Source organism: Eumetopias jubatus, unplaced genomic scaffold, assembly GCF_037043125.1.
Source record: "Eumetopias jubatus isolate StellerSeaLion01/CBP00866 unplaced genomic scaffold, mEumJub1_p1.0 scaffold_17, whole genome shotgun sequence".
In the NCBI taxonomy this organism is placed as follows: domain Eukaryota; kingdom Metazoa; phylum Chordata; class Mammalia; order Carnivora; family Otariidae; genus Eumetopias; species Eumetopias jubatus.
The window spans coordinates 29,336,576-29,362,997 of record NW_028274823.1 but is presented as its reverse complement, the minus strand read 5'-3'; the positions used below and the strand labels follow the sequence as shown (position 1 = coordinate 29,362,997).

The following is a 26,422-nucleotide window of genomic DNA, read 5'->3' as shown; positions in this document are numbered from 1 at the left end:
CTTGCAAAGTAACATTAGCCATATAAGGTAAGCGTCACAAGTTCAGGGTTTCAGACATGGATGTCTTTGGAGGACGCTATTCAGCCTACCACAGATGATAAATGTGAAAAAATATGCATCTATGAGTTGATGAGATGTGATAATATCAATAATGGCTAATCTGCTTTTGGGGCACCTGGGTCAGGGGATGAGTCAAATAGGTAAAGGGGATTAAGAGGTACAAAAAGAAAAAAAATAGAAGGTTCTAAAGTTGAAAACAAACATGAAGTACTATGGAACTCATAAATTTATATATAATCCATTGTGCCTAAGACATTGAGATAACTCTATTCTCCAGTATCAAGGTGATTAAAGCAGCAACACTTAAAGAAAAATAAAATAAAATATAACCATGAAAAAACCCCCAGCAACACTTAAGTCCAAATTGGAATAAATTTAAAAGTTGCCAATTCTTTTGCTAAGCTGAAAACAACCCAAATATTCTGCAAAACAAGGGTGCTGACAATTTATATACCTGACAATTTATATAATCTTCCTCCTTGGAAAAAAAAAGAGAGATCTTTAGGCCCTTGTATAGAAAGCTGCATAATATATTATTAAATGAGAAAAGCAACTTGCAAAATATAATCTATATAATCCCATTTTGGTGAAAATTTTATATACATATTTATATTCATATATGCATATTTTAAAACCTGTAAGATCATCTAAAACTTAGCAGTTGTTATACTGGAGTGCAGAGTAGGAGGTGGGTCATCAAAGAGGATTTGTACTCCTTATGTATTTTTGTCATGTTTAAAATTTTACAATACAAATGCATTAATTTTGTACAAAAGATAAGGGTATTAAAATTTCCCTTTGTGGGAAAAAATTCTGAGATAGTGGGGCAGTGAGTCAAGAAACTTGTTTTAAATTAACTCTTTTTTCACAAAAAAAATCACCCAAGTGTGTTCTACCTCCTATAAGTTTTTTCTATCCCCTGGGGATTAATTCCCTAGTCAAGTAAATGGAAAGAACTTTGTTCCTAGTGTTGTCAGGGAAGAAGTCAAGATTGAAATTCAGGACTCATTACTCTTTACCTTCCTAGGACTTGACTCTAGGTCTTAAATAGACTTGGCTGCTTGCTTGCTTTCTTTTTCTTTCTTTCTTTCTTTTTTCTTTCTTTCTTTCTTTCTTTCTTTCTTTCTTTCTTTCTTTCTTTCTTTCTTTCTTTCTTTTTCTTTCTTTCTTTCTCTTTCTTTCTTCTTTCTTTCTTTCTCTCTCTCTCTCTCTTTCTTTCTTTCTTCTTTCTTTCCTTTCTTTCTCTTTCTTTCTTCCTTCCTTCCTTCCTTTTTTAAAGATTTATTTATCTGAGAGAGAGAGAGAAGGCGGGGCAGACGGAGAGGGGAAGCAGACTCCCCTCTGAGCCAAGAAACGCGGGGCTCCATCCCAGAAATCCAAGATCACAACCTGAGCCTAAACGGAGAGTCAGAGGCTTGAGCTCAAACCGGGAATCTGAGGAGTCAAACACTTAATGACTGAGCCGCCCAGGTGCCCCCAGCTTGCTCCCTTTCTGAATGACAAAGGACAGAAAGATCTAGGAGGGTACGAACTTTTAGCTGTAAGATGAATAAATTCTAGCGATCAAATGTACAGCATGGTGACTGTAGTTAATAACACTGTATTGTGTGCGTGAAAGGCACTAAGACAGCAGATCTTAAATTTTCTCACCACACACACACACACAGTAACCATGTGAGGTGATAGATGTGTGAATTAACTTGATGGTGGCAATCACTTCACAATATAATATATACATATATCAAAACATCACGTTGTACATCTTAAATTTATACAATTTTTATTTGTCAATCATACCTCAATAAAGCTGAGGGAGAAAAGAAGAGAGAACAAGGGCCCTGAAGTTGAGTGGAAGTCAAAATCTACTAAGCTTATGTCACACTTAGGAATCACAAATAAAGGCCTGGTCTGGAAGATTCCAGGTGGACAACAAAGTTAGTCCGTCAAAAGACTCAGGTCAAGAGCCCTCAATCATCCAGCCTATTCTGAATAATCTGACAATGAATTAATCTGATAATTCTTTCTTTTCCAGTTGAGTTTGCCAGTGTAGATCTGGCTGGAAAGGGTTCTGAAGAGCGAGCACCAAGGATAAAAGGTAGAGAACATAGACCATTGCCTCTGGGGAGCCCTCAGGAAAGGCCATGTAGACGCCCATGCAGGAGATGTGGCCACGTGCAAGTAAGTTGGGGGCCCTTTGAGGACCCCGGAACTGTGACTGAGGTGACCCTTCCTCTCTAGTGCACAAAAGGGACAGCAACTCAGAGATGGCTGAGCAAGAAGCTTCAGTGCCCTACTTGCTTCACCACCAGAGTTTTAAGAGGGTAGGGTTTTGGCTACCTCCTGAAATCTCAACCCTTCTTTGAAGTTCAAATTCTACCCTCTTTAGAAAACCTTCCCTAAATAAGCCTATGTGATTTATAGTCAGTTTGAAGCAACTTAATACCTTATTAAATTACACTCTTATATTACCACCTTACTGGGCTATAAATGTCTCGAGGGCAGAAATCATGTTTTGTCTTTTTAAAACGTCCACGATGCCTAGCGTCGGGTTGAGAATGTAGTAGGTGTTCAACAAGTAAAGTGTTCCATGGAAAAGTTGAAAGGAAGAAACCATCAGGTTCCCTAAAGTAGCCCAAGCTTCTTTCTAACTTACAGAGGTGGTTGGGTTGAATCCCCCACATTCTCAAATCGGAGGGCTGAGGTTCACCCAGTGCATGGTATATTTTTCTCTGAAGAAAGCTACTCTGAATGCAGATTAAGGCTCAAAGCCCTACAAAGGACAACCGGGAAAGCACAGTCCCTCCTAAATCCCCTTGGGGACCAGGCTCTCCTCCCTGTGAGTCTGAGTCTGCGGGTGAGTGTGTATGGGTGGGGGAGGTCGTGGTTGGGCGGGAGGGCGTAGGCAAGAGGGAGGAGAGAAACCCCAAGCGGTGATTGTGTGGAGGGGATTTGCCATGTCTCTCTTCCTCCCCCGCTTCTTTCTTTGTCCTTTTTCTCCGTGTTCCTCTCTTTGTCTCCCTTTCCTCGTCTCCTTCTTCTGCATTTGTCTGGGAGGATCCTGGAGTGTTCTTTTGATCGACTCAATCTTTCTCTGGCACTTGAGTTCTGATTGGCTGAAGGACTTAGAAGGGGGAAAAAAAACTTTAATTAAGTAGATAATCTCTTCTTTGGAAGTTTGGCAGCTCCATTTCACCTCCCCTTAACTCTGTTTGGGATCGCTTACACACCACGAAAGTTGGGACTTGAGGAGAATTCCATCCCACTACCCCTGAGGAGTATATTTCCCCATCTTGTCTGTCTCCCAGGTTTTTAGAATTTTCTATCTCTGTTGCTCCAGAGGATTATGTTGCTTACGAAGCCTTCTGTGTGTATCTTCCTTTTCACCTGTATCCTCCGACTCAGCTACACCTGGTAAGTAACCTGGACTCCCACCTGGAACTGGGACTAGGTAAATGTATGTAATATGTGGGAGAGAGCTCTTTTTCATTTCCCGAAATGTAGGAAGATTTGGGATCTCTCCTAGGAAAAACTGTTCTATGGAGTAGGGGCTCTTCCTAAATTTATGGCTGATTTCAGTAAATCTTTAGGACCCTGACTAATAAAATAATAGATTTAAAAATAGATTAATAAATTGCTGTACCACAAATATTCTAAGTGGTTTTGGGAGAAATGGACAGTAGCCCCCCCCCCTTTTTTTTTTTTTTACCAAATCCTGATGTCAGCATTGTGAAGAAAAGGAAGGTGGCTCAAAGCAAGTTCTACTGTGTTTGAATCTGATCTTTGAGGTGAAGGCTGGAGACAAAATACAATGGGATCTTACTTTGCACTTTCTGACTTTACTTTTTTCAGAATATTCCAAGTTAACTACTCACATCGTCGTGTCTTAGAGATAAAAATTAGCTTGATCTGTTGAGTTGGTATTGGGTTAACAAACACGTTTGAGATAAAATATTTTAGAAATCTAAACTTTCTACAAATTTATGTAATGTATACAATTTACAAACATTTCTAAATTGCTCAAGAAATGAGGCAATGTTGGTGAAAGTGCTTTGGAAACTATAAACCACCTCACAATGATAGGTGATATTATTGTCAGTTTTGTTTAGCTCTTGGGAATCACATAAAGTATCTATATACGGAAATGTTAACAAGTAACTACGCAATGAGATACAAAAGACAGACCTGGGAAGTGCAGGTTGCTAGGGTGTTTGGAGATATACTGAGATATATAAGCTCAGTCTCCTCTTTATCGGTTTGCATTGTGACCATTTAACCAAGGTATGAATCCAATTGCTACATAAATTGTTGATGAAGCAAGGATAGGGATTTCTTGCTGAAATCAGCTTCCCGTGCCAAGAACGTATTCTTATCATAAGCAAGTATAGCCATCTTTATGAGAGAGTTGGTTAAGAAATATGCCAAATTTATACAATGATTTGCAAGTTAAGGCAGTCGTTTGCAACACTTCCGATTACGAAATGAACTACCAAATAATTGGTCAATTTTTAACTGGCATTTTAATTAAATATTTCACATTCAAAAGAAAAGTCTCTCTTTTTTCCTCTCATGAGAACAAAAAGACAAAAGGGAGCAGAGACTATTTCAGAGCATTTCTACTGATGTTCATGGTATTCTTCAGCTGATTCAGTATCAGCAAAAGAGAAACACGAGATTCCTTTCCCCAGTCACCAGGGCAGTGTGAAGAATTGTTCTATAAAAAATACCTTTACTGTGTGTTCCTTCCCTGCTGGAGGGGGTCATGTTCATTTCATTCCGATACTGACACAGCCACACTGAAAGGTGGCTGGGTTGCTTGTCTGTCCAAATTCAAGTGTCTGGATTCAAAAAGAAAAAAGAAAAAAGAGATGTGAAAGAAAGTTCTAATTTAAAAACAGGGTTTAAGAACCCCTTCTCGCCTTGCCTGACTTTGAGGAGAAAATGTACGAATCTCCTGTATAATGCAATTAGATTTTAATTGCTTTTTCTCTGTAAGCCCTAATTTGAATTAAACATTTACACTTTGCCAAGAGTCTGCTTTTGGTAGCATTTGAAGAGTGATTTTTAAATTTAACATTAAGTCTTGATCATTCTTATAATGGAACTATCAGGGTTCTGCATAAGGTCATCTTCCCCTTTGTGCCATGCAGAGAAATTTGACCAACCACAGCCTTTCAGATGTTTCTCTTAATACTTCATTATCAGCCTTTTATGTAAGGACCTCAAAAGCATTTAACAAATAGAGAACCACAATTTCTGCTTGGCTGTTCAATTGTAGGCTTGCCTGAAATTACTGTCAAAAAAGTCCATCAACAGAAGCTCTTGGGCTTGAAAGGAGGAAATAAAGATGACACTCACATACAACATGTAGTTTTACTTGGGTTCTCAAGGCAAGATGACTGGAAATTTTTTTAAAAAGCATTCTACACTGTTTCTTCTTGTTGGGACACTGCTGAGAATTATCCTTTAGTAACTTGAGAAAAATATTTTCTTTGAATCTGTTTTCCTTAATCCCAGCGGCTCCCAAAAAAGAGAATGGGAATGTGATATACAGCTAAGCAGATAGTGATGGTTATAAGGGTGGCCAGAGAGGAACCAATTTGACTTTTCATTTCCAGTACACTCACTCATCGGGCATGAATGGGCCTAGAACACGTTTTTCCTTAACTGTTGCCTTCATTTTACATCAAATGATGTCTCATAATGATCCTAGGTTTTGCCCGATTCTGTCCATTTCTCCTTTCTCTCTCTCTCCCCTCCACCTGCCCAACCTGATGACCAAATCAGAAAGATGCACTGGGACACAGAGGTTAACTATGGTTCTGCTCTCATTCTTTCCAAAGCATTTAAACAGTCAGTTTCTTTTCTGCAGTAGAGCAAGAATTTATTGAAAATCTTTGGGTTTTAAGGCAGCTTTTGAAATACACTGTTCCTTGGTTAGCTACATTTATGTATTTAAAGTAACCTTTCTATGACCTTTCTATGAATTTCTGTGAAATTTCATCTGATAGGGACTTGCAGAACCCCTGATCGGCAAGGGCTTCAGTGAGTGTAGGGGCTTGTCCTCCCTCCATTCTCTCTCCAAGCATCATCTATAGCTAAAATTATTCTCCACATACATGTGCTACTATTTTTCAAACGTATATTATGAACAATAAAATACACACTTAAAATTACTGAATTCATGATAATTTGTTGTCAAGTTTAAGTTTTTTCACTAACAGATACAAAAAGAACAAGTGCAATCAAGTGAGGATGCACTAAACTTTGTTACATTAAAAAGAAATTCTCATCCTCAGAGAGGCTGGGAATCTGAAGTTAGGGAAATAAAAGGTAAGTGAAAGCTGCTTTGGAATCTGGAAAATAATATGCCAGTATCAAAGGGTCACATACCAATAGCTGCCCTGATCAATAAAAAAATTCATAACCCATGAAAAAACTTGGGATTCATGGGGTAACTCTGAGAGGGATTAGCTTAGTAGCTGCACTGTTGGAGGTCCTTCTAAGGGCTTGAGACATGATCACAGAAGTTTAACTCCCAGTTTTGTCATTGATTTGTCAACAACTTGAGCCCCACCTTTTTACTTTCAGAGTCTCTATACTTCCTGCCATGAATAAAAATAAGTTAGCTAATAATAATAATTAATTAGTTAACGATATTTATTACTGTCATCATCATCATTTACAAAGGCTAAGAGGTCCTGGGAAGAGACACTTCATTACAGCTTTTCTTACAAAACCAGTTTGTATAAATAGGGCAGATGCTCCATGATGCATGTTTATTTTGTGCATGTGGATGATAATATGACACAAAGAAGGATCTCCTTAAAAAAGGATCAGAAGAAAAGGAGTTTCAATCCAAACCCTCTCTCTTCCATGGAAAGAGTTTACTTTTTTCTCTTTTTCCCACCTTGGGACAATTGGTTTAATGCTATATACTAGGCAATGCTATTCTCTCTTGGGACTATAGATACAAATCCCTTTTTCCTGGGCTCCATTTACTCTTAGCTTTTTTTCTTTTCCAACTGATATGATCAAGTTCTCTTAATCTGCTTGATGTTTACTATTATTAAAATCAGTTAGGACATTTAGAAAGGATTTTATTTGTTCACATTTTGGGTGAAATGTTTTTTGGCTAAAAGATTCCAAAGATTCCACTAGAACATTGCCATCTACTCATCTTTGAAGACTTTGGTTTAGGTATTCCCTCCTCCTGGAAGGCTTCCCAGGTTCAATTAGCTACCTCTTCTCTCTGCATCCAATCCAGTGGCAGGTTAAGCCACTGTGGCACTTGGTATCTTTTATTGGAATTCTGCTTTTGAATCTGTCTTCTTCACTAGCCAGAAACTCCTCTAGGATCAGACACCTTGCCTTATCTATCATTGTGTCTCTTATGTGGAAATTAACCACAATTGTAATAATGGGTAACTTGTTATGTAGGCAGGCACTGTTGTTAAGTGCTTTACAAATCCTTATATTGATCCCCAAAGTAGATTCTATAGTCATCTACATTTTACAGGTGAGGGAACTGAGGCCCAGAGATCTTAAATAACTTGGCAAGATCACCTAACTCGTAATGATCCAGATGGAACTTGAACACAGAAAATTTGGTTGTTGAGGCCTCAGGCTGAACTACTATGCCCTATTGATGAATGTGTTTTGAACGGACCTTTGCATGTAAACTATTTTACATAGGGGAAGACCATGACAGGAAACTTTAATCTTAATTTAAGCTTACTCTTTTCTTTTCTTAAATTCAGAAACTTCGAGAAGGAGGTATCAGTTCTCAGAAGTAGAGCTTTTTCATATTTTCTAGTTTAAAAGTAGAAGGTTCCATGGTTTACTTAAGTCCTTACTTTTGTATTGCTATCATCTTCTGAAAAAGGGTAATTTAGAATTAGCTTTGGCTCTGCCCCATATCCCGGGGCAAAATCTACCTCAGGAATAATGATAATGCAAACCAACACTTAGTACAGGTTCACTACGTAACTGGCCAAAGACACAAAACTTGTCAGTGGTAAGACAGGAATTTGAATTGACAGCACGCATGGCTTTTCTCCAATAAGCCCCTCTGCTCCAGATAGGACCTTGCTTGGTTTTCCCTGCCCACATTCATAGCTCAGGAGCCAGAACACTGGACCATGGTCCTTCCTACTGTGGCCATCCTTCTTTCTCTGACACTCCAATTCTTCTGGGAATTTTTAATGATATTAACAGTAGTCTGATCCACATTTAGAAGACTGGCATTAAGAAACAAAAGCTTGTACCTGACTGGTATTTTTATGTTTAAAAAATTAGTTCTGCTAGCTTATTTAAATGATCTTACACTTATTTATCCAACAAAATTTTTAAAAAGATTGTATTTATTTATTTGACAGAGAGAGACACAGCGAGAGAGGGAACACAAGCAGGGGGAGTGGGAGAGGGAGAAGCAGGCTTCCTGCCGAGCAGGGAGCCCGATGCGGGGCTCGATCCCAGGACCCCGGGATCATGACCTGAGCTGAAGGCAGACACCTAATGACTGAACCACCCAGGCGCCCCTATCCAACAAATTTATATTATTTCATTCTGTTATTTCATTCCTTTCATCTCACTGAAAGCTGTCTGCAGGCTCTTTGATTTGGATTACATGTGTACCTTCTTTTGCCAAAAACCTCAAATTACCTGTTCTTTTCAATGTAGTGGGCTTGTGCTTATTTGAAGATCATTTAAAAACTATCTGTACTGCCTCGGATGTTAAGGTTTCCTGTATAGCATAAGAAAGCTAGCTCTGACGATATTTTCCTAAGGATAAAGACCGATTTTTGTAGCACATCTTAGGACCTGCAGGAACCCAAGAATTATTGTGGTATCCTCCATTTCATTGTTTTTCATGTAACAGCTTTTAAAGAGACACTTGGAATCTTTAGAGCTCTTTTGACTTTTGATTCCCCTTACATTCAAAGTAATAGGCAGAGGCAAAAACAAATTCCCCAAGATCCCCAATTCAAACATGTGACAGGGAGATGTAGAGAATAATACAGTGTTGGTCTTGAAAGGAGGGAAGGAAGGAAGGAAGGAAGGAAGGAAGGAAGGAAGGAAGGAAGGAAGGAAGGAAGGAAGGAAGGAAGGAAGGAAGGAAGGAGCACCTGAGTGGTTTAGTCGGTTGGGCATCTGCCTTTGGCTCAGGTCATGATCTCAGGGTCCTGAGCCCTGTGTCGGGTTCTCTGCTCAGCAGGGAGTCTGCTTCTCCCTCTCCTTCTATGCTCTCTTTCTCTCTCAAATAAATAAATAAAATCTTTAAAAAGAAAGAAAGAAAAAGAAGGAAAGAACTCTGTTCTATCTCCATCAGAAAGGCAGAGGAGAATTCATAGGGCTAGGAGAGAGAGATCAATATAATTTTTCTTAGGATAAACCATCACTTTGCAGAAAGCAGATTTTTTATCCTAAGTAAAAGACTAGCCTGGGGGAAACTGAGCTCAGTTCACATAAATAACATTCCCCATTGCCTCCCATTGAAATACATCTACACCCGGAGGGCCTCTCAAAAGAAACCACCATTCACTTTGGACAGATTCTCTAGTCTCATTATAAGCCAAACTTTTATGGCTTGTTTTTCTCAGTCTTTATTGTAGGCTCTGGTTATTGATCATATCATTTCTCTGTATGCTTCTTAGGTCAGAGTTATCTCTAAGCCAAGAGCAATCAGACCATAAGGGGATCACTTAAATTCACCATTACCTGACCAGTCCAAATTCACTTTTGGTTGTTTCCCCAACTTCAGCATCCTCTGGAACCAGCACAGTATAAGGCTGTGTTCCAGTCATCTCCATGAGGCCCTGTAAGTGGGCCAGTAGTTCAGTCTTTCTGTATAACTCCATAGATGAAATTCTTAGGTTTTATAGGCCAAGCTTAAATATCCTGCCTTATGAGAAATTTCCTCTTCATTCAAAACTAATTCTCTTTTGCTGCCATAAATCTCAGTCTTTTTCCTTTACTCAAGCTCTTCAGGCTCACCGTATCTGACTTGAAAGATTCCATTCCACACCAGGAGCCAGGATAATAAACAGTGAACCATATTATCCTGTCTGACATTTCTTCACATTAATCCAAGGTGTCTGGTGGAGCCTACGCTGCATAAATTATTGGTTCAGAAGTAGTGCATTGTTTAATTTTATGTCATGGAAAATTTCATTTTTTCAACATAGAGAGAACAGCATATAATGAACCACCCAAACTCTGCTTCAACAGTTATCAACCACTAGCTTATCTTGCTTCATCTATACTTCTGTCACATTTTCAACTGCATATATCTCTTTGCCTAAATCTTCTAAATACTACCATGGTTTCAAAATTGGAAAAAGAGCAATAGGAAAAAAAATCTCCCATCCTGCATCTGAGAGATCTAGAGTCAGTGACTAGAGTGAATCTTGGAGAACATACAGATATGGCCAACTGCCCTTGGGGAGAAAAATCAAGAATAAAAATTAGTAAAAAGAGAAAATTCATTCAAATACATATTTGAGTTTATTTCTGTTTGAGCTGTGGCTGATTAGCAAAGGCAACAGAAGTGAATAGTTGGATTGGATTGAGGACAGAACATTTTTACCATCTATTTAGATTCAGTTCCATTAAATAGTAAAAAATGATACTAAAGTGCCAAAACTTGTCAATTTTCTCACCTTGAACTCTTCACCTAGTTGTTCTGTAGGATAATTCTTAGAGTTACCATATACACCTACCTTCTTGATCCTGAAATAAACTGGTATTGTATTCACCAGTGCAGTTGAGAACATGAATATTTTTAAAGCCTATACTACAGGGACCAAAGTAACAAAATCAACAAACAAAACAAAATTCTCTGCCTCCATAATGATCCTGGCAGAGGTTCCTGTAATCCCAGGCTTTCTGGGAACAGTGGCTTGGGCTGTTCCTTAGCAGCTTTTGCTTAGAGGCCACAGAACAGAGAAAGAATACAGCTTATTCCCAGTTAGAGTCCTCATTTAAATGCTAAGTGCTGAAGTGCTTTTTTGTAGCTCAGCGTTTCTCAGCAGAGTTTGCCACAATACATAAAGAAGGAAGGAAATAATGACGAGGAAGGACAGCCTATCACTTTATAAAATATCCTGGAATACACTTGAAATTTTAGTTTCAGAGGAAAAGACTGTCTCTTGAAAATTTGTGATTTGCTCGGGAAAGAATCTGCCTGGGATTGTTTTGCAGAGACCTATAATACACAGCTGTCCCATCAGCTACTGTATGGTCTTTGCCAGGAATTATTTGGCACAGGCTGGATTTGAGATAATGTGGGATTTTATTATAAATTTTAATATGACTTCTACTAAAACTGATGCATCTGTTTAACTTTTTTTTTTTTAGCTAAGTGGTTTACAAGACTTCTCTTTTTTGTATGTTTTAGGGTACTGCATTATAATATGGAAAATTTACATTTATGAAAAACAGTTTGAGAATTATTTATAGGCCTGAATTCCTTTGGAAGAAAGAGACATAGATAAGGGAATAGGACAAAAACAACACGTTCCTTAATTTTTTTTTATACTTATCTTGGAAAAAACCTTCACTTGGCCCCAGTCTGCACTGCAGTCATGTCTGTCTTTCCTTTCAATGCCATCCTCCCTCAGTGAGTCTTCACTGGCAGCTTTCATTTCATAACTGCGCGTTTGCTGTAACCTTGCTTCTGTTGCTTTGCTCCTACTGAGACAGATCTCTCCACTAAGATCACCTTTGTCCCTTCTGGACAGATTTTTAAGTAGAAGACAACGTGTCTTTGAAATTCTGGATATTTCTCTTCCCTTCGAGACTTCAGATATCTGTGCCTTCTACTTTCTAATCCCTTCCCCTAGCTAAATGGGAAAGAGCCTGATTTCAATTATTTGGACTTTACAATGGATAAGAATTAGTCATGCTGTTCACGCCTTAAAAAATGTTTGCATCTTAAATTTAGTTCTTTCTAATTGTACAGCAAATTGCTCCTAGTTTAAATATCCTTGGGTATTGTCAGAGGGGGTAGTGAAAAACTTCGGGCCAATGGGTTATTATTTCAGAGTCATTCGTAAAACTTGCCCTCTATGTCATTGTGTGTGTGTGTATCTCAGTGTGTGCTGATGAGCATGGGTCCTGTGGGTCAGATGCTGTAAAGGATGGAGAGAATCACACGGAAACTTGCTCAAAAAGAACCATCTTTGGGCTCTCCCTGGCCCGAGACATCTTGTGAGTTCCAGGAGGTGAAAAGCTGGCTGTCACACATGCATTCAAAGAGAAGTTGCTTCCCTGGTGCACCTTCTAGCTACAGCTCCAGGCGGCTCCCCTACTCTGGATCCTCCCCCTAACCTGTTCACTCCTTTCCCATTCTCTCTTTGTGTTAGATCACCAGACAGAGATCTGCAACTGCATTCATTCCCTGCCACTTCTCTGTTTCCCTGGGCTATCCCCCCAAGTTGTAACCAGATGGTCCCTCCTGAAGTAGGCCAGCTAGAGCTTCAGAGACTTTTTATGGACCTCGAAAGATGAGATTAAAGGGTAGGGAGAAGCCATACCTATTATTCAAAGACTTGTGAGGAAAGTGAAGGGGGGCTGCCAAATAAACGAGGGGATCAGAGTACACTGAGTTGAAAGTTTTGGGCCCTGAGAGGAAAACACTAAATTCTGGACACTTACATTCAGAATTTTGCTTTTTAAAAATATGTGGGGGAGGGGGACACCTGGGTGGCTCAGTCTGCTTTCAGCTCAGGTCGTGATCTCAGGGTCCTGGGATGGAGCCCCACATCGAGCTCCCTGCTCAGCGGGGGGTCTGCTTCTCCCTCTTCCTCTCACCCCTGCTCGTGCTCTCTCTCTCAAATAAATACATAAAATCTAAAAAAACACAAAACTATACAGGTTTAAAAATATATATACACATGTGTGGGAAAGGCAAAAAGGGAATCCTAGCTTCAATCTAAGCTACTACGTTAACCATTGGGATTCAAGTGTATCAGAGCACACTTGGCAAAGTAGTGCTGGCCTGTAAGAAGCTTGCTGCGTGAGACTGAGTTCTTCACTGGGAAGGGACTCTCATACTCAGGGGTGATGGAGTCCAGCACATGAACTTGACCTCGTAACAAGGTCCTGGCCATGCAAAGGAAGAAGTAAGTCTGAAGACAGCATAGTGTTTTTTTTTTTTTTAAGATTTTATTTATTCATGAGAGATAGAGAGAGAGAGAAGCAGAGGGAGAAGCAGGCTCCCAAGGAGCAGGGAGCCCGATGCGGGACTCGATCCCAGGACCCTGGGATCATGACCTGAGCCGAAGGCAGACGCTCAACCATCTGAGCCACCCAGGCGCCCGACAGCATAGTGTTTGGTACTGCTGCTCCTGTGTCCATCTGTGCCCCAGACCATGTACAATCAGGCATGTGTTCTCACCACGGCTGCTAAACTGCTAAGTACACAATGTGATGTGCAACAGACAGCCTCACGGGCTACGCTACTTTGGAAAACTCCCCCAAATGGGAAGAAATTGTTGAAACTAATTGGATAGTGGTTTAAACTGCTCATCCACAATTAGACATAACTACCAGAGAGTGGGAACTTGCAATTTTCTGTGAACTTCCTAAGGTGGTAAAATAAATTTCTTCAAATGGTATCAAGTGAAGAGGAGCTTTAAAATTAGGGTGTATGGATCTATGGATCATAAATGTTAGGTAAGAAAACACAAAGAAACAAAAGAAACTTGGAGACTTTCCAAGAGCTAAAAGAGAAGCTATGGCATTTGTATTTGGGCTGATCTAGAGTCCCTCCCCTCCCGTCCCAGCTCCCTGGGAAAAATTGTTGCTGGTGATCAGGCTGATCATGAAATAGGCAATTCAGGAGGTAATATAGCTCCCTAGAGAAGCTGCACAATGCTGAAAGCTGTGGGTGTTTGAGCATTTACACTGCCCTAGATCAAAGAATTTTGAATTGTGGTTAGATCATGGTTGATTAGAGCCACTGAGGTGTTGCAAGGTTAGAAGATCTATAGGGCAGAGAAGCAATGGGAAAATGATAGAAAGTCCATAGGACTCTGCTCTAGCATTACCCATAGCTTCAAAACTACAAATGCATCTGTATCTGGATGGTTGTTTAACAAGAACTGAAAAAGACATTTAGTAATTAGGAGACTAGTAAGGACTTAGGCACCCATTGAAATGAAGGGGAAAGGACTTGTAAATGTTGACAGTAGGGGAGCTGGGCAGAAGGCAGTGAAAATGGAGAAGAGGACATGATTTAGCTAACCAGCCTAGATGAGGGCAAGTGACAGCAGAAGGTACGGTGAAACATTATTGTGAGAGCTGAGAAGGAATGATGGAGAGAGAGAGATTATTCCTCTCCCAAATTCTTACTGTTGGTAAATTAACTTGGGAGAAGGATGAGTTGGCATTAGAAGCTTACAGGAAAAAGTACAAAATAAAGACTGAATTACAGACTCATTGATGACAGTGGGTTGATGACAAGAACGTGGAGGTGGTCTAAGAATATAAAATCATAGCTATGCCGTTGAAGACTTCTATGAATGGAGGTAGTTAGCATGTTTCCTAGAGGACAGCTGGCCCCTAGACAAACACTCAGAATCCTTGGGGGCACATTCCACCCCCCAAAATATTTTATTCCTGGTATAACAAAAGTAAGCATAAACAAGTCAGTTACAATTACTAGGGAGAAAAAATAAAATACTATAGTACCAAGAAAAACTGCAGGGAAGGAAAGAGATCCCCACGATTTTAATGCTCAGTGCAGTCAGAGACCGAGCCCCTCAAGGCAGTGACCAGAGAGCGCTGTGAGAGCTACCAAAACCAGAAGGTACTCCATCCAGAAACAAGAGAATGTCCACCAATTTGTTACTGTTACAGTTGGAACAGCCCTTGTCTAGAAGACTGAAGCAATAATTTAAGCTTTCCAAGTCCTCAAATTATTGCTTAGGTATTAGATGCCTGTTCTCCACCTGGACTAGTGTTTCTTCAAGTGGACTCTGAGGATCATCTTAGGAATGTGTACATACAGATTCCTACCATCTATTCCCCCCATCACCAATGCTCAATAAGAGTCTCTGGAATTGGGGCCCAAGAATCCTCATGTTTAATAAACTCCCCAGAGGATTCTTATGGACTCTACCAGCTAATCCATGTGGATTAATTTTCAAATGCCTACACTGAAGTCTATTCTCCAGATCTCTGGCATTCCAGATCATGTATGTATGTATGCATGTAACATTTAATTTTTATATATTTATATTTTATATATTTTATATATTTAAATTATAAATGTATTTTTAAAAGGTTTTTTTATTTATTTGACAGAGAGGGAGAGAGAAAAAGCACAAGCAGGGGGAGCGGCAGGCAGAGGGAGAGTAAGAAGCAGGTTCCCCGCTGAGCAGGGAGCCTGATGCAGGGCTCGATCCCAGGACCCTGGGACCATGAACTGACCTGAAGGCAGATGCTTAACCGACTGAGCCACCCACGTGCCCCTATCAATTTATTTTTATATAAATAACATTTTACAGATTTACAGAGGTTTGCAAAGAACCGTACAGGGAAGTCCTATGCACACTTTCCCCAGCCTTCCCCAGTGTTAACATCTTATAACCATAGTAATTCTTCCATAAAGCTTATTCAGACTTCCCAGTTTTATATACAACACTAAAGTTTGCACTCCATTGTCCTAGACTGATGGAACACTTCAAAAAAAAGTCAAAGCCAAGACTGGCACCAGGAGACAGGAGGTAGAAGAATCCAGTCCTGTCTAGGCCAGGCACTAGGCCACCTGACAGTTAAAGGGAATTGGTGGAGCATGGTTGTTGCTTATACCCTTCACCACTGGGACTCAGGGGAAGGCCACAAGCAGATCTGGGGAGATGCCTTCACCAGAGCCACCTTCTTTGGGCATCCGGGGATAGAGGCAGGGCTAGTTTCAGTTAGAATCTCATTGAAGAATTATCCTGCTTATCTGGCAGGAGAGTCCCATCTATTTGCTTTTGAGCCAATGGAAACTGCCAGCTCCCAAGGTAATAAAGAGTCTTTCCTAAATCAGAAAGTGCACTGGTGCTTATTCTTGAGGGAGTCGTTATAGGGATGGAGGAGGTCCAGTGTGGGTGAATCAATAATAGCCAGTGTGCCAAGGCCAAGGATATTGCTCTTAGGGGGACAAAGGCACTTTTAGCAGGAGGTCACTGAAAGCTGAGCCCAGGAAAGGTATCAACAAAACACTAGAGAAAATCTAGTTGATACTTTTCTTAATCACCCATTTCTTTGTGAGGATGGCACCTTCTGAAGGGGCTCCAGGCTGGGCCCACCACTTGAATTCTGCATATATGGGCAGGTCAGGAGAATTGGCAGGGCTGAAGACTCCAGAAGTTTATCTAAATAAGTTGGAGTCTTCCCAGGATAGCATTTGCTCTAAGGGAAGGGAATCGAGAAGATCCCAGCAATGAAGCTTGTCACTGGAACATGTTAGCAAGCCCTTCAGTTTTAGTCCAATTAAGGAGGTTGGAGGGTGACTAGGAGGGCCTGTTACAGGCAAAACCTGAAAGAACTATTTTACTAAAACCCTATAAGACCGTGTACATAAATGGCAGTTTTGATACATAAATGGAAAAAGCAAAACCCTAAAATGGATTAAAAGACATCTGTCCCTGTATTTAAAAAAAAATTAATAGTTGCTTTAAAAGAAGTTTTAGATTCACAGGGAACTTGAACAGAACATATAGAGTTCCCATAAATTCCCCCCTTCCCCCACGCACAATTTCCCCCATTATTAACATCCTGAATTAGTGTGGTACATTCCTACTTTTTTATGAATTGAACCCAGTCTAAGCAGCAACAGTCCTCCCCAAAATATGCCCAGGGGATGTGGTGGTACCCAGATAAAGCAGAGGACAGCCCTGGCAGATACGGGTGCCTGGTGGACATACAAACAGAGGGAGGGTTGGAGCAATGGAAGAATGGAAGAGCAGCAGAGACAATGTGATAGTTAACTGAGCTTGTTTATGAGTGTGTGCAAAACATCACTAAGACCTCCAAGAAATACTGATCAAGAACTTTTCAGGGATCAGGAGTCCTGAATTAGCAGGTGGGAATAAGAGCAAGAGAAATATGGGTTGCGGAGAAGCACAGCAGTGAAGGAATACATGCTCCAGAATCACACTGACTAGGTTCCAATCCTGGCTTTACCACTTCACTAGCTGTGTGATGCTGGCCAACCACTGTATGTTTCAGTTTCTGCTTCTGTAAAATAGAAGACATTATAGTTTCTACCTTATGCAGTTGTTATGACAATTATACGAGCTTGAAACATGTAAAGAAAGCACTTAAAGTATTTTGTGTGCACCGGATAAACATTCAGTAAATAGTACGGTACCTATCCCATGGGGTTGCCATGGAAATTAAAAATGATGATACAGGTAAGGCTGTATCTCTTTTAGAAGAGACATACTCAATAAATGTCAGCTATTACTGTGTGATGTAAATTAAATTTTAAATGGTGTCAGTATATATACTGGGAGACTGTCCAAAGGAGAAAGAATTACAAAATTTTTATTTGGCAGTATAAAAACCAAACTACCTGCAGTTATTTATGTAAATTGCTTACCACTTATGTCTAATTACTATGAAGCACAATCACAATTATACATAACACGAAGTGTGTCAGATTGACTTTGCTAGAACTTTTGATGATAATACCAACCTCTGTGTACATATGCTTAGTGTTCCCGGTCTGTTCCTCCTGCGGTATGATCATCTGCTAATGTAGCACGGTCGTCTGCTCACAATGTTAGAAAATTAGTGGGGGCACTGGCTTGCCAGACTTCCTTCTCACACCCTTCCCCAGATCTTTTTCAGTCCTTATTATCCTACAATTTTCTGTTCATTCTGATGATCCTTCCATTCTTTTTTCAAAACCCTTTAGTTCAATCCATTCTTAAAGAGCGCTTACTCTGTTCAAGGTATTGTAGTGGGAGCTGGAAGATGGTACAAGGATAACTAAGGCAATCCCTACTTAGAGGCAAGTAGTAGGGAATAAAAGGAAACCTTACTACAAGGTGGAAGAAAGTTGCTGTGAGTCTTCAAGAAGTGCTGGCTTTTGAACTAGATACTTAAGTAAAATTTTTATACGGAATTGACTATTCTGGACATTTTGTATAAATAGAATCATACATCTTATGAAGTAGAGAAAGATGGGGGAGTTGTCATTTTAAATAGGATGACCAAGGAAAGCTTTAGGGAGAATGACACATTGGATTTAAAGGATGAATGCAGGTAAAGGAACAAACTATGTGGCTATCTGAGTAAAAAGCATTCCGGGCAGAAAGAACAGCAAGTGCAACGGTGCAGAGACTGGAGAGTGCCTGGTGTGTTGGAGGAACAACAAGGAGACCAGTGTGGCTGGAGCAGAGTAAGTAAGGGGAGAGTAGTACGAGATTAGGCATTAACGGGGGCCAGATCGTATAGGATTTTATAAACCATGATAAGGGTTTGGCTTCTGCTGTATGTGAAATAGGAAATCATTAGAGGATTTTGAGGAGAAAGTAGCAAAATTTGATTTACATTTTATTTTTAAAAAGATTTATTTATTTGAGAGGGGGTGGAGGGTGGGGTGGAGAGAGAATCTTCAAGCAGACTCCCCACAGTGTGGAGCCTAACATGGGGCTCGGTCTCATGACACATGAGATCATGACCGGAGTTGAAAGCAAGAGTTGGATGTTCAACCGACTGAGGCACCCAGGTGCCCCTGATCTATATTTTAAAGGGACTGATCTTTAAATGGACCAATCATTTTGAGAATGATATATGGGAGAATAAGGGTGGAAGCGAGGAGCTCAGTCAGTAGGCTTTAACAATAATCCAGGCAATGGGGTGCCTGGCTGGCTCAATTGGTAGAGCATGCGACTTTTGATCTCGGGGTTGTGAGTTCAAGCCCCACATTGGGTGTAGAGATTGCTTAAAAGTAAAATCTTAAAAACGAAACAATTATGCAGGCAAGAGACAATGATAGCTTGGACCCAGTGATAGCAGTGACAGTGCTGAGAACCGATTAGAGTCTGAATATAATTTGAGCCGGAGTTGGCAGGATTTGATGACAGAATGAATATGGAATGTGAGAGAAAGAAAGGAGTCAAGGATGATTCCAAGATTGTTGTCTGACAACTAGAAGGAGGAACTGTCCTTTACCTAAGTGGGGAAGACTACAGAAGGAGGTTTGGGATGGTGGCAGCAAAGATCAGGAGTTAAGTTTTGGATGTATTAAGTTTGAGATGCCCATCAAACACTGTAGTGGAGATGTCAAGAATATAGTTGGATATGCAAGTCTGGAGTTCAAAAAAGGTCTGAGAATTGTTGGGAGGGTAAGGCACAAGCCTTTTGAATGATACTCAGTCTGTGTAGTATCTTCAGCAACTGTCCATATGGGGAATGGGAAGCTTGTACTTCGTCTAGGAGCATGCTGATTGTACCATGTTCTATAGAGCTGCCTCCACTTGGTAAACATATTTTATATCTTCTACTGTTTATTAGCATTTTGCCTCCAATCACATAATTGTCCCTAGGTAATGCCCATACAAACACTTAAATTCCTTTCTCTCTGGCTCTCTTTATACTTTCTAACATCACACACTGACTATGTTTTCTATAACCCATATTATATTTTACTCCCCAATAAAAAATCTTGCCATTGTCTCATTAACTAAGAACAAGATCTTCCTCCTTTGGTATTCACAAGGACACACAGTCTTTTTTTTTTTTAATTGAGATATAGTCAACATATAACATTAGTTTCAAGTATACAACAGAATGATTTGATATATGAACATACCGCAAAATGATCATTACAATAAGTCTAGTTAATACTAGTCTTTTCTTAATACTGGATGGTCTGGATATGAGGAAGCTAGCCATAATGGTTTGAATATGTCTGCAAATAACTCCGGGGTTAACAAACATTAATTAATGGAAATGTCCACACAAGGCCTATAGTCTTGTCCCATGGCAGGTGTTCAATTAAATCTAATTGATTAATCATTTTGGCTCAACTAGCATATCATACAAACCTTTACATATTGTAGGGTCTTGAGAAAAGAGTCCTCTATTACCTCCCCCCACCCCGCTCCCCTCCGCCCGTGGTTCCCTGTGATTCCAACTTAGTATCCTCTCACAGTGTGTCTCTTCACCCAGGCTCATGGCAAAGCTTTCTCTTTTGTCCACCACTTGATTTTTGTTTTGTTGCTGTTTTCTTTCCTGATACTGTCTGTCCTCTGAATGGGAACTAGCCTCCGTCTGGCCTGGAAATGTCCAAAAGTCTTTGCAAATTATGCCTAACATAAAGATTGCCTCTGTGAGCCAGAGCAAGACTCTCTGGCGTTACCCCATTATAGCCACACATATCCCCTATCCCTAGCCCCTGGCAACCATTAATCTATTCTCCAGCTCTATAATTACGTATTTCACAATTGTTACATAAATGAAATCATGAAGTATGTATCTTTTTTTTTTTTTTTGAGAGAGAGACAGAGAGAGATAGAGCATGAGTGGGGGTGAGGAAGAGAGAATTCTAAGCAGGCTCCATGCCCAGTGGGGAGCCTGACACTGGGCTTGATCTCACAAACTTGAGATCATGACCTGGGCAGAAATTGAGTCCGAGTCTGATGCTTAACCAACAGAGCCACTCAGGTGCCCCAAAGTATGTATCCTTTTGAGATTGGCTTTGATCACTTTGTATAATGTCCTTGAGTTTCATCCACGTTATTGAATGTATCAATTAGTTCATTCCTTTTTACCACTGAGTAATGCTCTGTGGCATGGATGTACCACAGTTATTTTATCCACTTACCCTTCAAAAGGTATTTGAGTAGTTTCCAATTTTGGGGTGTTATGAATAAACTGTTATAAGCATCCATGTACAAGTTCCTGAGTAAAGATAAATCTTCATTTCTCTGGGATAAATGCCCAAGAGTGGAACTGCTAAGTTGAATGGCAAGTCCATTTATTTCAGTTTTGAAAGAAATGGCCAAACTATTTTCCAAAGTCAGATTATTTATTTTTGGAATTTAATTATGACTCAGGTCCTAGAAAGACACTCTACTATTTACCTCTTTCTGATTAGAGAACTATTGAGTCCTATGGAGTCCGATGGATTTGGATTCAATCCTGCTTCAATCACTTATTATCTAGGTGAGCCTGAACAATATATTTACCTTTTTGAGTCTCAGATTCCTTATTTAAAAAATAGGGATAATAGGGTGCCTGGGTGGCTCAGTTGGTTAAGTGACTGCCTTCAGCTCAGGTCATGATCCTGGAGTCCTGGGATCGAGTCCCACATCGGGCTCCCTGCTGAGCAGGGAGTCGGCTTCTCCCTCTGACCCTCCCCCCTCTCATGCTCTATCTCATTTTCTCTCAAATAAATAAATAAAATATTTTTAAGAAATAAAAAGTAGGGATAATAATGGCCAAGAGAGTAAGAATTTAACAAGATCAACATGTAAAAGACTCAGTAGAGTGTCGGTACACAGTAGTGAGTTAATGCTCTCTCTTCCCACTCCATGGCAAAATAATAATCAAATATTACTCCCAATATTTTCGGTATTTGAAATTTTAAAAATCAAAAGAAAGCATAATGTTAGCTCCTTTTTTTTTTAAGTAGGCTCCACGCCCATCATGGAGCCCAACGTGGGGACTGAATCATGATGCTGAGATCAAGAGTCAGGCATTTAACTGACTGAGCCACCCAGGTGCCCTAATGTTAGCTCCTTTTGTACATATGCTACTAGATAAATTATCTTTAATAGATTTCTTATGCATAATTTTTCGTTGGCAAAACCATTTTCATCTCTTCCTATCAATTATGTTTGCTGAGGTAATGCTTATAATGCTTGGCAACAGAAATGAGTTGGTCTATCTCCATTATGCTCTATGGTTTTTCTCTCTTCTAGGTCAGTGAACAATTTCCTGATGACTGGTCCAAAGGTAAGAAAAAAATGTCCTTTGACTTATTTGGATTTCACTAATCTTAGCCTCTTGACTGAAGACTATACATGTCAATTTCTTTTCATTATATCCACATTTTTTATTAGCTGTGTATATTAAGGAAGGAAAAACCGTGGCACAGAGAAGGTTAGGGACACACCCAAAAGAACACAGCAAACTAGTGTCAGGGCAAAGGCAAGAACTGAGGAGTATTGATTCTGAATTTATGGCCAGAAGTTCCAGAGCCACAAAAGTCAACAGCCTTTCCCAGGTGCCAGGTTGCAGCCACACATCCTTCTCAGTGCAGTGGTAGGACACAGCTCTCCATCTTTAAAATGCTGACATTGTACTCCATGACCTCTAAGGACAGTTCCAGCCCCTAAATGTTCTTTTCTAAGACAGTAATAGGATGAGAACAGCTGAAAATCCATGAATTATGTATTTTGGGCTCACTCTGGAGAGGCAGAATAGTATTGTGAAGAAAGGCTAGTGAGGTCTAGAGTCTGGCAACACTGAATTTCATTCCTACTGTTACCATTGGCTAGCTGTGGGACCTTAAGTAAACTGCTTTACTTCACCTCTCTGAGCCTCAGGTTCCTAATCTATAAAAATGGTACCTATTTCACAAGGTTATTTGTGATGTTAAATGGAACAGCATATTTAAAGTGCTTACTCTGTCACTACTTTCGAAGGAGGGGTGAGTGGGCAGGAAAAGAGATGCATAACCAACTTAAGGGCAAATGCCTCCCAAGTTCAGCTGGGAGTCTGAACTTTGACCCCTGTGTTTCTGTAGGCTTACCTGATCTATTCCAGCAGTGTGGCAGCTGGTGCCCAGAGTGGTATTGAAGAATGCAAGTATCAGTTTGCCTGGGACCGATGGAACTGCCCTGAGAGAGCCCTGCAGCTGTCCAGCCATGGTGGCCTTCGCAGTGGTAAGGAAAGCCTTGGCCACAGCTCCCTGGACCCCCTGGCCACAGGTTAGAGCCCCACTCTTCAGGGATGGCCCCCTGCTGCTTCTACATCCCCATCTTAGTCCTCACCTGGTCTCTGCTCTCAGGTGATCTTGTCTCTGGGATCTTCTCTGTCCCTTCTCCATCTCCTCCTTCTTACTTATAAAGCTTTTTTTCTTTCTTCCCAACACCCTCACCGCTCAATGAACGGACCTTGTCTCACCCCTAATCCTATAATATCCTTTGCCTCCCAGTTGGCTAAGGCCTTCCTCACAACATAAAGAGCATCAGGAGGTAGGTAGGAGTATTAATTCTTCATGCCTCTTAGCCCCTTCCTTCAGCAGCTCAGCAGAGAGGTACAGGACAAGTGGGGACTGACTTGGACACCAGATTCCCAAGGAGAAGAAAAAGAGTGGCCGTGCCAGTAGATGAAATAGCTGCCAATCAAAGGTGCTCTTCAGGATTTGCTGGCCCATGCCTCTTAGACTTCAGTATTTCAGGAAGAAAAAGGCTTGGGTTCTTTAAAATCTGGCCTTCAGATTCATCTCCCTCCCCATTTCTCCTCTGGCTCTTTGCCACCTAAATCCTTTAGAACCATGTATGTCAACAGTAATCTAGCCACCTAGTCATAATGTGTGACCTGAAAAGATGGGAGGGGAGAAGTGTAGCGCTGAGACTGAGACTGGAGCAGACCATGGAGGAGAGTAAGGTACATTATAAAGATGGGGAAACAGGATGGAGCTGGGGGTGGAGGGTGCAATGATGGCGTTCAAGGAAGAAGACAGCATGACTGGTACTCTGAGTCGCAACCCCTGCCTCTGACGCACCCATTTTTGGTTCCTGCCTGCCAGCTAATCGGGAGACAGCATTTGTACATGCCATCAGTTCTGCTGGGGTCATGTACACTCTGACTAGGAACTGCAGCCTTGGCGACTTTGACAACTGCGGCTGTGACGACTCCCGCAATGGGCAGCTGGGTGAGTAGAGGTGTGGTGGGTGGCCAGGGCAGGCTGGCAAAGTTAACTACGAATGAAAAGTTCCATGGGGTGAAGAAGAGTTGTGTTCTTCTAAATCTGGGGAAAATCAGGGCCGCCCAGTTTAAGCCAAAACCCTAGAGTGACAAACCAGGCTCAATGTAGTTTGGCGCCCTCCTTCTCTAAGGGAGGGGTTTCTTTAAACACAATAAAGGAACAACACTCCCTATGGATTCAATCCTGCTACTCTCTCAGAATAGGGGGAACATCATTCCATATTGCTTGTCCCTGTTTCCTTCCTGCTGTCCTCCTCTTGAATCCTCTCTGCCTTCCAGCTCAACTTCCAACTTGGTTGGTCCATATTATTTCTATTGCACCTCTCTCCCGCCTCTCAATGCTGCCGATTTCCTCTCCTTTTCCGGGCCATTTTGTGGATGTCAATCACTCACCAGGCACGGACACACTCTGCCCAAAGACCAGAAACAGCGTGTAGAGGGCCAAGCCGCCGGGATCTTGCAGAGAATCCACTCTGCAACTCCTTAGGTCATGGAGTCCCGAGCAGGGGACTGGCTGAGGCTGGAAGTGGAAGCGCAAACAGGGCCTAAACAAATCTCGGCGGAAACTGATCTGGAGACAGAGCACTTGCCCAACCCCAAACCCAATCAGAAACAGTAGTCCAGGAGCTCAAGCCCGCCTGCTCAACGACCTTTTCTCCCCTTGTACTCTTCCAGGGGGCCAAGGCTGGCTGTGGGGAGGCTGCAGTGACAACGTGGGCTTCGGAGAGGCAATATCCAAGCAGTTCGTCGATGCCCTAGAGACAGGACAGGATGCCCGGGCAGCCATGAACCTGCACAACAACGAGGCTGGCCGCAAGGTGAGTCTTGCAGCCCCTGGGGTGAGGCAGCTGGCTCCATCCACCAGCCCTAGTGCGGATTGCTCTTCAGTTCATTTAGCAGATTGGAAAAGCGAGGGACCAAACCGGCCAGCCATGTGGACTAGCTAGAGGCCTCACGAGCCCCCGAGCGGCCGACTCCCCACCTCCTAATCCCTGGCCAGCTCACTCCCAGCTCTCTCCCCAGGCGGTGAAGGGCACCATGAAACGCACGTGTAAGTGCCACGGTGTGTCAGGCAGCTGCACCACGCAGACCTGCTGGCTGCAGCTGCCTGAGTTCCGCGAGGTGGGCGCGCACCTGAAGGAGAAGTACCACGCGGCTCTCAAGGTGGACCTGCTGCAGGGGGCTGGCAACAGTGCTGCGGGCCGAGGCGCCATCGCCGACACCTTCCGCTCCATCTCCACGCGGGAGCTGGTGCACTTGGAGGACTCCCCGGACTACTGCCTGGAGAACAAAACGCTAGGACTGCTGGGTACCGAAGGCCGAGAGTGCCTGCGGCGCGGGCGAGCCCTGGGCCGCTGGGAGCGCCGCAGCTGCCGCCGGCTCTGCGGGGACTGCGGGCTGGCGGTGGAGGAGCGCCGCGCCGAGACCGTGTCCAGCTGCAACTGCAAGTTCCACTGGTGCTGCGCCGTCCGCTGCGAGCAGTGCCGCCGGCGGGTTACCAAGTACTTCTGCAGCCGCGCCGAGCGGCCGCGGGGGGGCGCGGCGCACAAAGCCGGGAGAAAACCCTGAGGGGCTCCTCCCCTCCTTCGTTTCCCCATTTGTCCTAGGCTTCTTTTAGAGATCCCAGTAATAGAGGAACCTAGGGAATGCCCCCCCACCCCCACCCCGGCCCGGCCCGCATTCCCCTGCCCAGGGATCCCAAGAGGGAGAGACGCCGCCATCTCTCCAGAGCTTGCCACTTTCCAACCCTTTCCCCCGATTCCTCTGCGCTCTCCTCGTACTCCGTCTGCATCATCCTCACCGGCCACACTTAGGGCTGAGAACTCCCAGTCCTGAGATTTTGAGCTATTCCCTGGACTAGGATGAGAATAGGCGTTCCTCCCTCCCCTTCCTAGCTGCCCTAACGCCTGACTTGGCCTATGGAGCCTGTGGAAGAACACTTCTCGGATATGCAGGGCCAGGGTAAAGCCATGCTTTTCTCTTTTTTCCATTTTCTTGCACCCCTCCCCCCATTTTTCTGCTGCCAGGTCTCTACCATAGCCACGTCTTTTTTTTTCTACAGAGTTCCTTCCGTGCTCCTGATTCCCTGCTAACTGTTGGCAGACACCCCAGCAATCTCTAATGCTTTCTCTCGTTCCCTTTCCCTGAAGAAAACTGTGACAAAACTGACCGCGGGAAAAGCATGTCTTTGGGGCTTGTTTCCTAGAGGCAGGCCCTGAAGATGGAAGAAGTGGGAACCCTAGCAGGCTGACTCGCTGGAAACCAAGGATGCTACTCATCCTCGTGATACCATGTCTCCAGCGGACTTCACCAGGCAGGCAGTGACCTAGTGACCTTCCTAGACAATCACCCGAGGTGCTCCAGGCATACCCATAATGTCTAGGAACTATGTAAGGGCAGATTACCAGTCATTTCCTACCCC

The 26,422-nt window shown here is 42.2% G+C and overlaps 1 protein-coding gene across 2 annotated transcripts; it reads left to right on the top strand.

Annotated features, from left to right (window-relative positions):
• The first annotated feature begins 3,403 nt into the window (after positions 1 to 3,403).
• Positions 3,404 to 25,613, top strand: WNT8B (Wnt family member 8B). 2 transcript variants are annotated; one of them, XM_088020055.1, is made up of 6 exons: positions 3,404 to 3,471; positions 21,987 to 22,020; positions 22,814 to 22,952; positions 23,822 to 23,947; positions 24,676 to 24,818; positions 25,024 to 25,613. In XM_088020055.1, the coding sequence occupies exons 1-6, from the start codon at positions 3,404 to 3,406 to the stop codon at positions 25,567 to 25,569; spliced, it is 1,056 nt and encodes a 351-aa protein (XP_087876181.1). In that variant the 3' UTR covers positions 25,570 to 25,613. The 2 variants fall into 2 exon arrangements, with proteins under 2 accessions (XP_087876181.1, XP_027954720.2); XM_028098919.2 differs by lacking the exon at positions 3,404 to 3,471 and having other exon boundaries at positions 21,985 to 22,020.
• Positions 25,614 to 26,422: the final 809 nt, after the last annotated feature.

Coding starts and splice junctions, on each gene's coding strand:
- WNT8B (XM_088020055.1), top strand. CDS start 3,404: ATGTTGCTTACGAAGCCTTCTGTGTGTATCTTCCTTTTCACCTGTATC. Junction 3,472..21,986: donor CTCCGACTCAGCTACACCTG/GTAAGTAACCTG, acceptor TCTCTCTTCTAG/GTCAGTGAACAATTTCCTGA. Junction 22,021..22,813: donor TCCTGATGACTGGTCCAAAG/GTAAGAAAAAAA, acceptor GTGTTTCTGTAG/GCTTACCTGATCTATTCCAG.